An 11,804-nucleotide genomic window follows, 5' to 3' on the forward strand; every position below is an offset into this window, starting at 1 on the left:
AAGTGAAACCATCCTATCCAGCAATACACTAGAGAAAATTATGATATAAAATTACAAAACCACAAAGGCCGCTATATCTGGGCACAAACCGCCAAAAATATTGAAGCACCGTTCAATATCACTGCTTATTGGAGGCTCATGTATAGCTCACCATAATATGTATGAGCTTATTGGAGCGTCATCACATCAGACCGCGATATGTATGAGTGCCTCTTCTTTTTTTCTCTCAATATATGAGTGTGGCTATCAGACCATTACATAATATCCCCCCAGCAAATGAGCCCAGGGTAAGACAGAGTGCCAGCCTCGATGACCATATCAAACAGTGACCACAAATGCGTTTACCACTCATGAGACTTTGCCCAGTAGTATCCCCTGCAGATCACACCGGCCCCAGTAGTACATGAGAGAGGCACAGGGTTAATGTGAAGGGATGGCGCAGCGTGGCGCCCACTCTGGATACAACTTGCTAATTTGTAGTATTTTATAACAGTGAAGAGCTACATGGTTGAAATGGCCTCTGGTGCCACTGGCTGCCTCTGTGATGGGGGATCATGGGTGCTAATCAGAGCTGGACTTGAAACAGAAATACTCCAGGAACCCATAAATGTAATTGCGGGTCAAGATGTGGCAGAGGAAAGGAGTGGGTCCAAGGGTACACAGACAAAATATCGATTTTTTAATATCGATAAGCAAAAATATCGAAGTTTTAATATCGATATACAAAAATATCGAAGGTAAGTAATATCGACAGTCTAAATATCGATATTGGTATGATATCAGTAATATCGAAGTTGTAAATATCGATGTTAATAATATCGAAATTAATAACTTTGATGTTACTAATATCTATTTTTAAATAAATTTAGTGTATATTATATTGTATTAATTATGTTTTATAATTTTTTTTAATGTTATTTTATTAAATATTGTGTTTTACTACTGTAGCGGGTTGTGGGTTTATAGGGGAATAGGGTGGGAAGTAATTTAATTATGTTAAATTAATTATTAATTATTAGGAATTATTAATTAATTAATTGAGAATTAATTTTAAATTATTTTTAATTAATTTATTAATTGATAAATATGTTCTGTAGCGGGTCATGGGTTTATAGGGGAATAGGGTGGGAAGTAATTTAATAATAATTAATTAATTGATATATGTTTGTACATATTTAAAATAATTAATTGGTAATTAATTTCTATTAATTAGTTAATTAATTATTATAATTTTTTATCATATTTATAATTATTAATTAGTTGGTAATTAATTATTATTAATTATTTTATTAAATTAATTAAAGTAATTTTTATATATATATATATTATTGTTATTAATTAATTAATTGTGCAAAATAATATTAATTATTAAATTAAATTAATTACAGCAAATGTGCTAATATATTTATTTTATTGTTATTGTTAATTAATAATTAATTGGTAATTAAATAATATTAATTAATTGTGGGTACAGGGGTATTTTTAGGGTTCAGGGTCAGTTTTCAGTTCATGGGTACAGGGGTATTTTTAGGGTTCAGGGTCAGTTTTCAGTTCATGGGTAAAGGGGTATTTTTAGGGTTCAGGGTCAGTTTTCAGTTCATGGGTACAGGGGTATTTTTAGGGTTCAGGGTCAGTTTTCAGTTCATGGGTAAAGGGGTATTTTTAGGGTTCAGGGTCAGTTTTCAGTTCATGGGTAAAGGGGTATTTTTAGGGTTCAGGGTCAGTTTTCAGTTTTTGGGTAAAGGGTTATTTTTAGGGTTCAGGGTCAGTTTTCAGTTCATGGGTAAAGGGGTATTTTTAGGGTTCAGGGTCAGTTTTCAGTTTGTGGGTAAAGGGGTATTTTTAGGGTTCAGGGTCAGTTTTCAGTTTGTGGGTAAAGGGGTATTTTTAGGGTTCAGGGTCAGTTTTCAGTTCATGGGTAAAGGGGTATTTTTAGGGTTCTGGGTCAGTTTTCAGTTCATGGGTAAAGGGGTATTTTTAGGGTTCAGTGTCAGTTTTCAGTATTTGGGTTAAGGGGTATTTTTAGGGTTCTGGGTCAGTTTTGGGTTTTTGGGGTACAGTCGTACAGGGTAAAAATTAAATAAATTTAAATTAAATCAATTAAATGAAATTATAAAATATAAAATTACATTACATTATTACGTTTTTAATTTATTTTAAATGTATATGTATTAGTTTTAATTTTTTTATTATGTTTTAATATTTTTATTTAATATTTGTAACATTATATGTATTTTATAATTATTTTAACATTATTATTAATACATTTAAAAAAACGATATTTTTAATTCCGATATTTTTGTACTACGATATTATTTTTTCGATATTTTTGTACTTACCTTGTTAGGGATAGGATTCCGATATTTTTGACTTCGATATTTTTGTCCCGATATTTTTGTATGTCGATATTTTTGATTTCGATATTTAGTCAGACATTCGGGTCCAAGAGCTGAAGCATGAAAAACGGAGTCTGACAGTTACAAAAATCAGCTGCAAAGAAATTGGCACCAATGAAGTGACAGTGAATCTGTTCTAAATGACTTAGTTGGTCACAAAGAGGTTGCATTTAATAATATTTTACAGGGTTAAAACATCTGCTGCAGAAATGAGTGTGTGCTCAGCAATTTTGAGGGGATTATTTATAAGAGTGGTAAAATAACTCTAGTGGTTAACAAAGTTCTGGGAGAGTTCTGTGTTTCGTCTAAGTACAATTCTGATTCACAGGGTAGTGTAGACGGATAATGTGCCTGCTGCAAAGCACATCATGGAACATGCAGATCACAGATTTGAATTATATTTAGCGAGGTAAGTGGGCTTCTGCTTTAGACACTGGAGTCATTTTGTTACTTCAAGTTCATGCGTTGCAAGCCTTCTAATATATAACAGTGATATATTTAGAGACGACCACGCAAAATATCTAGAGCCCAGATTGTGTGCACCCACAAAATCCCTTGATTCAGAAAGGAGATGAAGGAATGAGACGTGATTGCCAATTTTGTGTCATGCTAGTTAAATTTGTTTATGCACAAGCTGACCAGATCTAAAAGCTGAGTATAAAAGGGGTGCCAAAGTGGAATCAACCTATTTGCATATGTGAAACCAGAATCACTGAAGACAGGTTAAGGAAGCTGCGCAAATAAAGAAACACCCACCAAGAAAGCAGTGCACAGGAACTTAAACGGAGGGGACAGTTCTATCCATTTTTCCCAGGCTCCAGATCTCACTGGATCTAGCAGACGCAAAAGGTAGCTGGTTTCACTACAAAATGACTCACTAGGTTCAAGATATGGTTACAATAACCCTGCAGTACTATTAACGCTATTTTTCTCACTGATTTGAATGCAACTAAAATAAGATCATTCTCCTCCATCATGCATGTTGTATCTGTGCAAAAAGTTGATTTTTGCTAATCTGCAATCAGTTTAACACAACTTGCTGCATGCGAAAAATGTAAAGATATTAGAAAAGAACCTGTGTGCCACATTTAAATGCCCATCTGTTAACTTTAGGCACACTTTTGTGAATAAAGATCCGACTGCATAAATACTTGTCAGCATGACACAACATTCTGCGTCGACTGTGGATGACGTCATACATCAATATATCCAACCCGTGTGCATCTCTGAAAATCATTTGTCACACCTGGGCACCAGGGTTGCCCTGGCTTCTTGGTGGGCCTCAGGAATAACTATTTACGAAGGGGGGCTTAATTGCAAAACAACATTCTGTTTTCAGCTGAGGGACAATATAAAGGGCAGGCATGGACACTGCAGAACATCAGCTGGGCTGGGGGCCTGCTCACTCTCTGTTCTTGCTTCATTGTCCATCAGGCCAGGGGAAACAAAAGCTGTGCAAGAAGAAGCATGGCATACCTCGCAACCATCGGAGTCTAGAAAGAAGGGGGAAATCCAGGGTTGGTACAAAGTTTAGATTCTTGAACATGGACATGTTTTGAAAAAGTGAAGGTGGTCAGTAGGGAGCCACTGGTCTTAGGGCAAGAAAGGAACTGTGCAGGTAATGAAAGACTGATCTAATCGGAGTACTGCTGGCACTTTACACCTCTCTGGGCCCTGGTGCCATGCCACCCGCTGCACTATCGATAGCTTCCCACCTGAAATGGGTTTCAGGGCAGCTGATAGATGTAGCTAATCTCTGTCAGTCACTGCTCTTGTTTGGAGAGAAGAGTGCGAGGGTGATGCCCTCCAGACAGGTGTGCCACGTGATGAACCGGGGGCAGCAGCTACTGCCCTTTGCCACCACTAATCGATACCCGTGGACTGTCTCTGCCAGTGCTTAATTTGTGAAGGTGTTTACAGGGGGTGGGCACTGGCACTCATGTTTGGGGACCGGAATGTATTCTCCATCAGGAGATTTTAACCCAGAGCAAGCGAGAGAAAAGCAGAAAAGGGAGAAAGAAAGTGGAACAACAGATAGTAAAAGAGAAAAGAGGGGGAGAGCAGAGCTGCTGAAAAATAACCTCCAAGTGAGCGACACAGAGCAAGTGCGGGGTGGTGGAAGAAGGTGATAGGTGTGGGTGGGGTCAAGGCAGCCTCGGTATTCTACAGCGCCCACAGTGACCTTGCTAAGAAAAACCTGGTTCCAGCACTGTTTTTCACACAAATCAAGTAGAACTGGGTTCCACCATCTGGTCTTTCCAAGCACTATCTGTGAGGTAAATCCAACCTCCAAAGAGAAGTGATGACCTGTCAACGCCCTGGCATGACTGGCCACAAGCCAGCAGCAAACAAGCATTGGTCTTGAAACGCCAAAACACTGCAGCGACAGTGCGCTGCTGCTCCGGGAAACATCTCACGTGCGCAGCCTCAGCTGCACCACGAAGGACATGGGCAGATTGTTACAACTGTGCGCTTTTTCAATCAACTGCACTTTCTCAACGCATTAAAGTGCCAGAGCCGAAGACGTGTGGGGGCAAGTGAAAAGGACAGCTGGCCCTGCATATGGCAGACACCCTTTGTGTCGGTATCTCATTCTTGAACAATACCGACAGAGCAGACAGACACTAAATTTACTGCACTATCAAAGAGGTGGAGCAGCCACAGTCCATCTGGGAACTCGTCATCAGACCGGCCTTCTGTGAAGGGGCAGTGGTGAAAGGCAGAACCACCGAGTCATTTCGAACCCCCTGGCCATGAGAGTGTTGGGGGGGGCTTTGTCACAAACAAGCAAGAAAGGTTGAAACACAATGCCTTCAATAACAGTTCTTGTTTAACAAGTTAATGCATTCTGGGAGTTGTAGTACTGATTCACTTCAATAGATCCAGTTCAACTAACACACTTGAAAACGTTAGTTTATATAAAAAAAAAGCATGACTGGAGGACTGTACCCTTGGTGACTTGTGATCATTTGAAAATCTTGTTAAAACCAGAAAAAATATCACAGCCAGGGAAAAAGAGAAGTGAGAATCAAGTGCTCTGGAGGGCCACAGCAGAGGAGGCAAAGGAGGGCTCTATTAAAGCCACTTGTTCCTTGCTGGGGCGGATCTCCGGTTCATGACGGCTGTTGGAGATTTAAAGGGTACAAACTGCACTTTACAGTTACACATAGGACATGACATGATTTATTATTTTCCCTGATTGAAGACAGTCTTAGGCAATGAAAGGCAGTCCTGATGCAGAAAGGGATTTGTCCTGGTGTAAGTCAGTGTCCCAGTCTGAGTGTTAAACTGCTATATTTGGCTTAAAAGAGTTGTGCGTTGACCTTTAGCCGCGTTTTATTTCTTAAGACTGCCCTAAGCCAAGGAAAGCTTTGGTGCATTAGGCCCTTAGCTTGTAGTTGAAGAGTGGTGTGTAGTGCACTGGTCCTCAGATGGCACAGGCTTAGGAGGCCATCAATGGCAGGTGTGCACATGCAGTCCCTCGCTCACCCTCTGCTGCTGGCATGTACTGAGCTATAGTACAAACGCAATATTACCTTTCGTCCCCAGCTCTCCTTTGTTGCAAAGTCATTGCAAACCCTGTGAATACGGTGCTCATTAGAGCTTAGATCCAAGCAAGCATGGCTTGTACAACTGAATATTGAACCCAAAGAGTGTAGACCCACAAGAATACCGGAAGGTAAGTGCATATAGGGAAGTATAGATTTACTAGTCCTAGCTCTTGATATACATACCTGTAGATATGCAATTATTGCCAAGGTAGTTAGGCATAGAAAATACTGTCGTTATTTCAATGTCAATGTTTGTCCCCGATATTGTGCACCATCAGCTCCATGTAACGCAACCACTAAGATAGCCTGTGAGCTCTACCCAACCCTTTACCTCTGCTGCGGGCCACGAGAGTGTTCATATCACTCACCTGGGCGGCCAATAAAGAGGGCACTGCACGATGGGGAAGTGGGTGCAGTGCCCTCCTGCTACTAATAACCGGCTGGCTCCAGGGTGTGATGCAGAGGACTGCTGTCCTCTCCCAGCTCTTCTTTGAGAGGTCTGAGGAGGCCAAGACTCATCAGCAGTAGCATAGCAAGGGTGCAATGGGTCTTCATGCACGCAAGGGAACATGCCCCATCACAGTTTAGTAGTAAAATATAGCCATAATTGGGCTCAGCAGGCCTCTGTGCCTCTTGGTCTGGCAACACTGCACCTACTGCACTGTTGGTAGCTACCACCTATGGACCAGTGCTGTAAAGCACAAGGACGGGACACTCTGGCAGAATTTGTTACCGGCCCCAAGACTCACGAATGTTACAAATATTCTTAGTTGTGGGGCTGAATGGTGCTCCATCGGGGCACTGGCCTGCTTACGCCCCTGCAATGGACAGAGTGTCGGTGTATAAGGCTCATTTCTTCAACAGATAGCCACAGACTGCACTCTGACTTTAAACAATGCTAAGCATGAATAGAAAGTGTGTTAAAGATAGTTCATTTGAGTAAAAAGTGTAATGTGCAGATGTATTGCATAATTGATTGTGGTGCTGCTAAAGGGGTAAACGGTGACAGTGAGTTATACAAAAGCAAGTTGTTGCCTTTATTGTTGTAGTGTTTGGTTACAAGCCCGACAGTCCAAGCGCGCAGTAATCTTTTGAAACAGCCCACGCATAGTAGGTCAAATTGTTTTTTCGGATAAATACTAAAGTCGAACAAGTGAACATGTTTTTCCTCACAGCTGTACCCTGGAAAAACGTGTAGTGTTGATTCAGACACAGCAAAACACTAGATAGAAATCCTGCCCCGCCAGACGTGCAGCGCATCTCTCACAAACAGTGTGATAATGTGCAATTCTTCACGCCTGGGCTTTGCTGCTGCAGGCTGTCATTGTGGCATGCTGTCACGGCCGTGCTGCTGCAGATGGCCGTCTCAGCATCACTTTCACTGGGTGACGGATTTACAGCTTCGTGAAACAGGAGCAGATGAGCCGTCTATCCCTGCCGGCCCCGGTGGCGCGATTTGACTAATAAACATTGTGAGCTGTGTGTGGGAATTGCCTATAAAACCCGCCCCTCGCTGCTGTTGGTGTGGCACAAAGGCGCACATTGCGTACCAACACTGCAACAAGTGCAGATAACCGAGCCTCCCTCCGGTGGGACCTTTCTATAACTGTTCCACTGTACAGGGCATGTTAATGTTTCACGTGTGCGTGCGTGCGTGCGTGTTGTGTGTGCATGAGTATTTTCAAACCTCACTCCTCCCCAGAGCTCCAAAAACAGTTCCATCTCTGCCCATTGATGGTCCACGGGCAGGTCAGGACTCTGACAAAATGCTGAGCCGGCAGGCACCAGGCTTTTGTTTCACGAGGCAATGCACGCTCCAGCACTTTTACAAACAAGACCCACGCCGCCACATATATATTTACCGGAGAGAGCCCAGCAGGGATTAGGGCTGGTGAATCCGCCAGGCTTTTGAAGTGAAACGCTGGGAAGGGGATAATTCCAGCAATGCGTGAAGCACCAGTCAGTCCCCTGGTAATTTGTTAAAACACCATAATCACTTTTAGGCGGCATCTGCTTGCACAAGTTCCGACACGTCTAACACTAGAAAACACCATTAGGATTTCAAAGCCTTTTTTTATTATTATTGCTGCATTTTCGCTTCTTTTTAAGGATATATTGTTATAAAAACGTGTAACTTCCCAGTAGGATGCATGAGCATTTGAATTAGCTTTTGGGCACATCAAGGTGGGAGCAAATGTCCTGAATACTGTTTAACATTTAAAAATACAAAGTTGTGGGTTTGCGTGCCTTAAGAACAGCATCAGCGAGAATAAGCAATTTGATCTGCCAACTATCGGGGCTTCCTGGAGGTGCTTTTGGTTATGCTCCACATTTCTACCCACATGTGCCTCCGCCATTGTTTTAAAGTGTGCACAACTCTGCAAAATAAGACAGGGGTGGGCTGGCCTGTAGGTGGGATGGTGGGGGTGGTGTCATCTCTAAGAGTGACTCTTATTCTGAAAGTCGGGCGGGTCCTTGGCCGAGGTGGACAGTTAGATGTGGCCTGGCTCCACATTTCATCCTTGTGAGGTTTATAACATAAATAGAGTTGGGTAACACATATAAAATTGCATGGAAGGTTGCTGTGTGGGTTAATGAATGTGAGGTTAGAAAGTTAGCAGATTCCTGGCTCACAATTCCATTTTACTGCGTTTGTTGACTAACAATTAAGAAGATAAATGTGGGAAATACTGAACTGTGGGGATCTAAAGCATGGCCTAAGAAAGTCCTGTGTGCCTGGGGAAGAGTCGGCAAGTGAGGCATGAGCTTAAATCAAAAGCTTATCTTTCGTGTTTGACATAAGAAAACGACCATCGAGGTGATCACATTTAAAGTATGTATTTTAGTGACGAGTGAAAGCCTCTCAAAGCAAAGGTGATGTGTGGCTGAGGAGCACAGTCAGTCACAGGCCAGCCTACCTCGTCCCATACCTGTGGGTTGTTCAGCCCCACTCCCTCCATAGACCAGTGGATCGGCCGGGGCAGTAGTAGTGCATGCACAGGGTCCCTGAGAGCTCTGCGGGCATCGCCCCCTACACCAGGGACTCGCACACGGCCGGCAGCGAGTCCGAGTCCTGGCTGTGCATGGAGCTCAGCCCCGTGTCCGAGTCCTCGTCATGCCCCTCCGGGCTGCCTTTGCACAGCCCCTGTCCCTCCTCAGCCCAGACCTCCGGACTGTCCTCAGGTGTCCGTGTGTCCTCCGGGACCTCTGTCCTGGGGCAGTCCTCGCTGCCCCCCACCTCCAGGGCGGCCACGCCGGCCAGCAGCCGCTGCAGCTCCTGCTCCTTGTCCTCCCACACCTGTTGGCTGCGCCCCAGGTCGCCCCGGAGGGCTTCAAGGTCCGTGTTGAGCCGCAGCCCGATGTACAGGCTGGTGCTGAGCTCCGTGGTCACCCGCTCCCTCTCCATGAGGAGCTCGCCGCCGCCCCCCGGCTCCAGGGGGCGCCCCTCGCCGCCCTCGGCCTCCCTGGCTCGGAGCTCCCCCTTCCTCCGCTCCATCCACCGGTGGTTCAGCTCCTCCTGGATCTCCGCGGAGATCTGCTCCGCGAGCTGCTCCTGGCGGGCCAGCTCCTCCTGCAGCCCCAGCACCTCGTCGTACTGCCGGGCGTACTCCTCGTACTCGGCCAGCATCTCCGCGGTGCACCCGGGCTCGGGCTCCCAGCCCCCCTCGCCACCCCCCACCAGGTAGGTGTCTTGCACATAGTTCACCCCGTGCCTTTTAATCCTGTCAAAGTGCACGCTGGCCTCGTACCTGTCGATCTCCCGGTCCAGCTCCCGGATGCGCTGAATCTGCTGACGGATGGTGTGATCCTGGGACAGCACCAGGTGCACCAGGGTTTCCATCTTCTCCACGGAGAGGCCGTCTTTCGGGAAAGTTTCCTTTCTCTTTTTGTTTATTTTGGCCAGCTTCCTGAAGGCTTTCCTCACCACCCTGCGCTGCTTGTCCTGGGTGAGGGCCATGGGCGCCTTGGAAGAGCCCCGAAGGATGCAGGGGCTCTCCTTGCTCAGCACCACTCTGGCCTCGGCGCTCCGGGGCCCGCTGTTGGGCAGCGAGGCCTCGCTCTTGACCAGCACGAAGCGCACGTTGTCCTGCTCCTCGCCCCAGGCCGCCCAGAGCCGAAGGATGCGCGTCTTGTTGGGCAAAGTCCGCTCGAAGCCCCTCCACTTCTCCACGATGCAGTAGGCTTGCGGGGGCCCCGCGAGCATGCCGCCACCGGGGCCCCCCTCCGGCTCCTGGCCTTGGTCCTCCAGCAGGACTCGCACCACATCCGAGCAGGTGGTGCGCCTGGAGAGCCCCGAGATCAGCTTCTCCTCCTGGCACACCCACACCGAGATCTTGCACTCCTCGGCCTCCATGGGCTCAGCTGTCCCCCGGGCAGCCCCGAGCCACACAAGAAGCGAGCATTCACCGGTGCCCCGCGGGAGCACACATCCAGCCACGGGCTTCTATGCGCAGCTCCAAGGGCGCTGCGCCACTTTCAAGAGGACGCAAAACAAAACCACACTGCGGTAGAGAGAGTCACCACCAAAATCCGAGAATTCAGGGGCTTCAGTCCGGTCTGAGGAGCAGCTTTCTGCGTGTGTCCCTCACCCTGGGGTGTGAGCAGGCTGTCGGCGCTGGGACGGCTCACTGTGCAGGTATCCGTTTTCCAGAGGCCAGCAGTGCCTGTGCGCTCCCGTCTGCAGAGCCCCGCTGCAGAGCTGCCGTCGGCCAGGAGTCCAGGAAGCCTTGTCAGCGGCAGGCTGAGCCGGGCCGCCTTCTGAGTAAAGTGAGCAGAGGAGGCAGGGCTCAGACAGACCCGGGCTGGTGCGTTAGCACCCCGCCTCCACGTGACAGCTCCGCACTGCTTTCACGCGTCCGTCCACAGGGAGCGGGGCTTATGCACAAGGTACGCTCCGCGGGATATTGTTGGGGGGAGCCAGGCACGCCTCAGTGCGCAACTTCCACCATTATGGCTCTCATTTTTTCTGTGCAGTGCCCTTCAAGAGCTACGCGGTAGAAATTTGCCCCTCAATTTGGAGGAAATGCCCAAGGTGTTTCAGCACTACTCTTCCCTTAGCGCACACGCGCCCCCCTCCCCTATAAGTTCTTCAGGTAAAGTGACATTAAGGTTGCTAAGCAACACCTTAAAAACCACTGCACATCACCAACTGCCACGAACATCTTTAACGATAACTCATGCTGCATCTCATACCGGTCATAACTTCGCACATGACATCACTGATGACATCTCACATAGCATAACCGATATATTTGATGATAAGAGCTCGTTCATTACCAATAGCTTAATTACATCAAGCATAAGAAAACTTAGCATTTTCCAAGCCATGGTCGGAGGTGTCATCTTCCCAATAACACGAATGCTTGTGAGAAGTGTAGTCATTCTGGATGGCTTACATTCCTGACCTCCATCTTGCCCTGTCCCCAAACTCCTGGGCCTCTAAGATGGATCGTAGGTTCAAGTATTAGCCTGGTGAGTGGGAACAGCAATCATTTGTCTAAACTATTTATTAGCCAATAAGCACCCTGTTCACATCCAATACCTATCAATTGTCGGAGCCTTCTCATGACTCTCACACTAAGATAGGCCATGATTTCTCACCTCTAGGAGCCTTTTTTTCCACCACCTCAGTTTTCCTTCATCAGTGCTTCCAGGGGCTGCACCTCCCTACTCATTGCCCACATACCCACACTAGTACCTGTACTGGCATGGTTGCTACATCAGGGGTGCAACTAGACCTGTAGTGTAGTTCCTATTTTCCCAATAGGCACTGCGCATTGGAATAACATAAACAGTAGTATCGGCGTAGAAGTGCGGATCTTCCAGGCCTCTACTGACTATGCTAAACTTAATTTGG

General features: G+C 46.3%; 1 protein-coding gene across 1 annotated transcript; it reads right to left on the reverse strand.

Annotated features, from left to right (window-relative positions):
• Positions 1-8,822: 8,822 nt before the first annotated feature.
• On the reverse strand, positions 8,823-10,688 carry RASSF10 (Ras association domain family member 10). Its single transcript, XM_086958661.1, has one exon. It carries the CDS (start codon positions 10,299-10,301, stop codon positions 8,979-8,981), a length of 1,323 nt encoding a protein of 440 aa, XP_086814787.1. The 5' UTR covers positions 10,302-10,688; the 3' UTR covers positions 8,823-8,978.
• Between the last annotated feature and the right edge of the window lie 1,116 nt (positions 10,689-11,804).

This window comes from Lissotriton vulgaris, chromosome 2_1 (genome assembly GCF_964263255.1).
Source record: "Lissotriton vulgaris chromosome 2_1, aLisVul1.2, whole genome shotgun sequence".
Lineage (NCBI taxonomy): Eukaryota > Metazoa > Chordata > Amphibia > Caudata > Salamandridae > Lissotriton > Lissotriton vulgaris.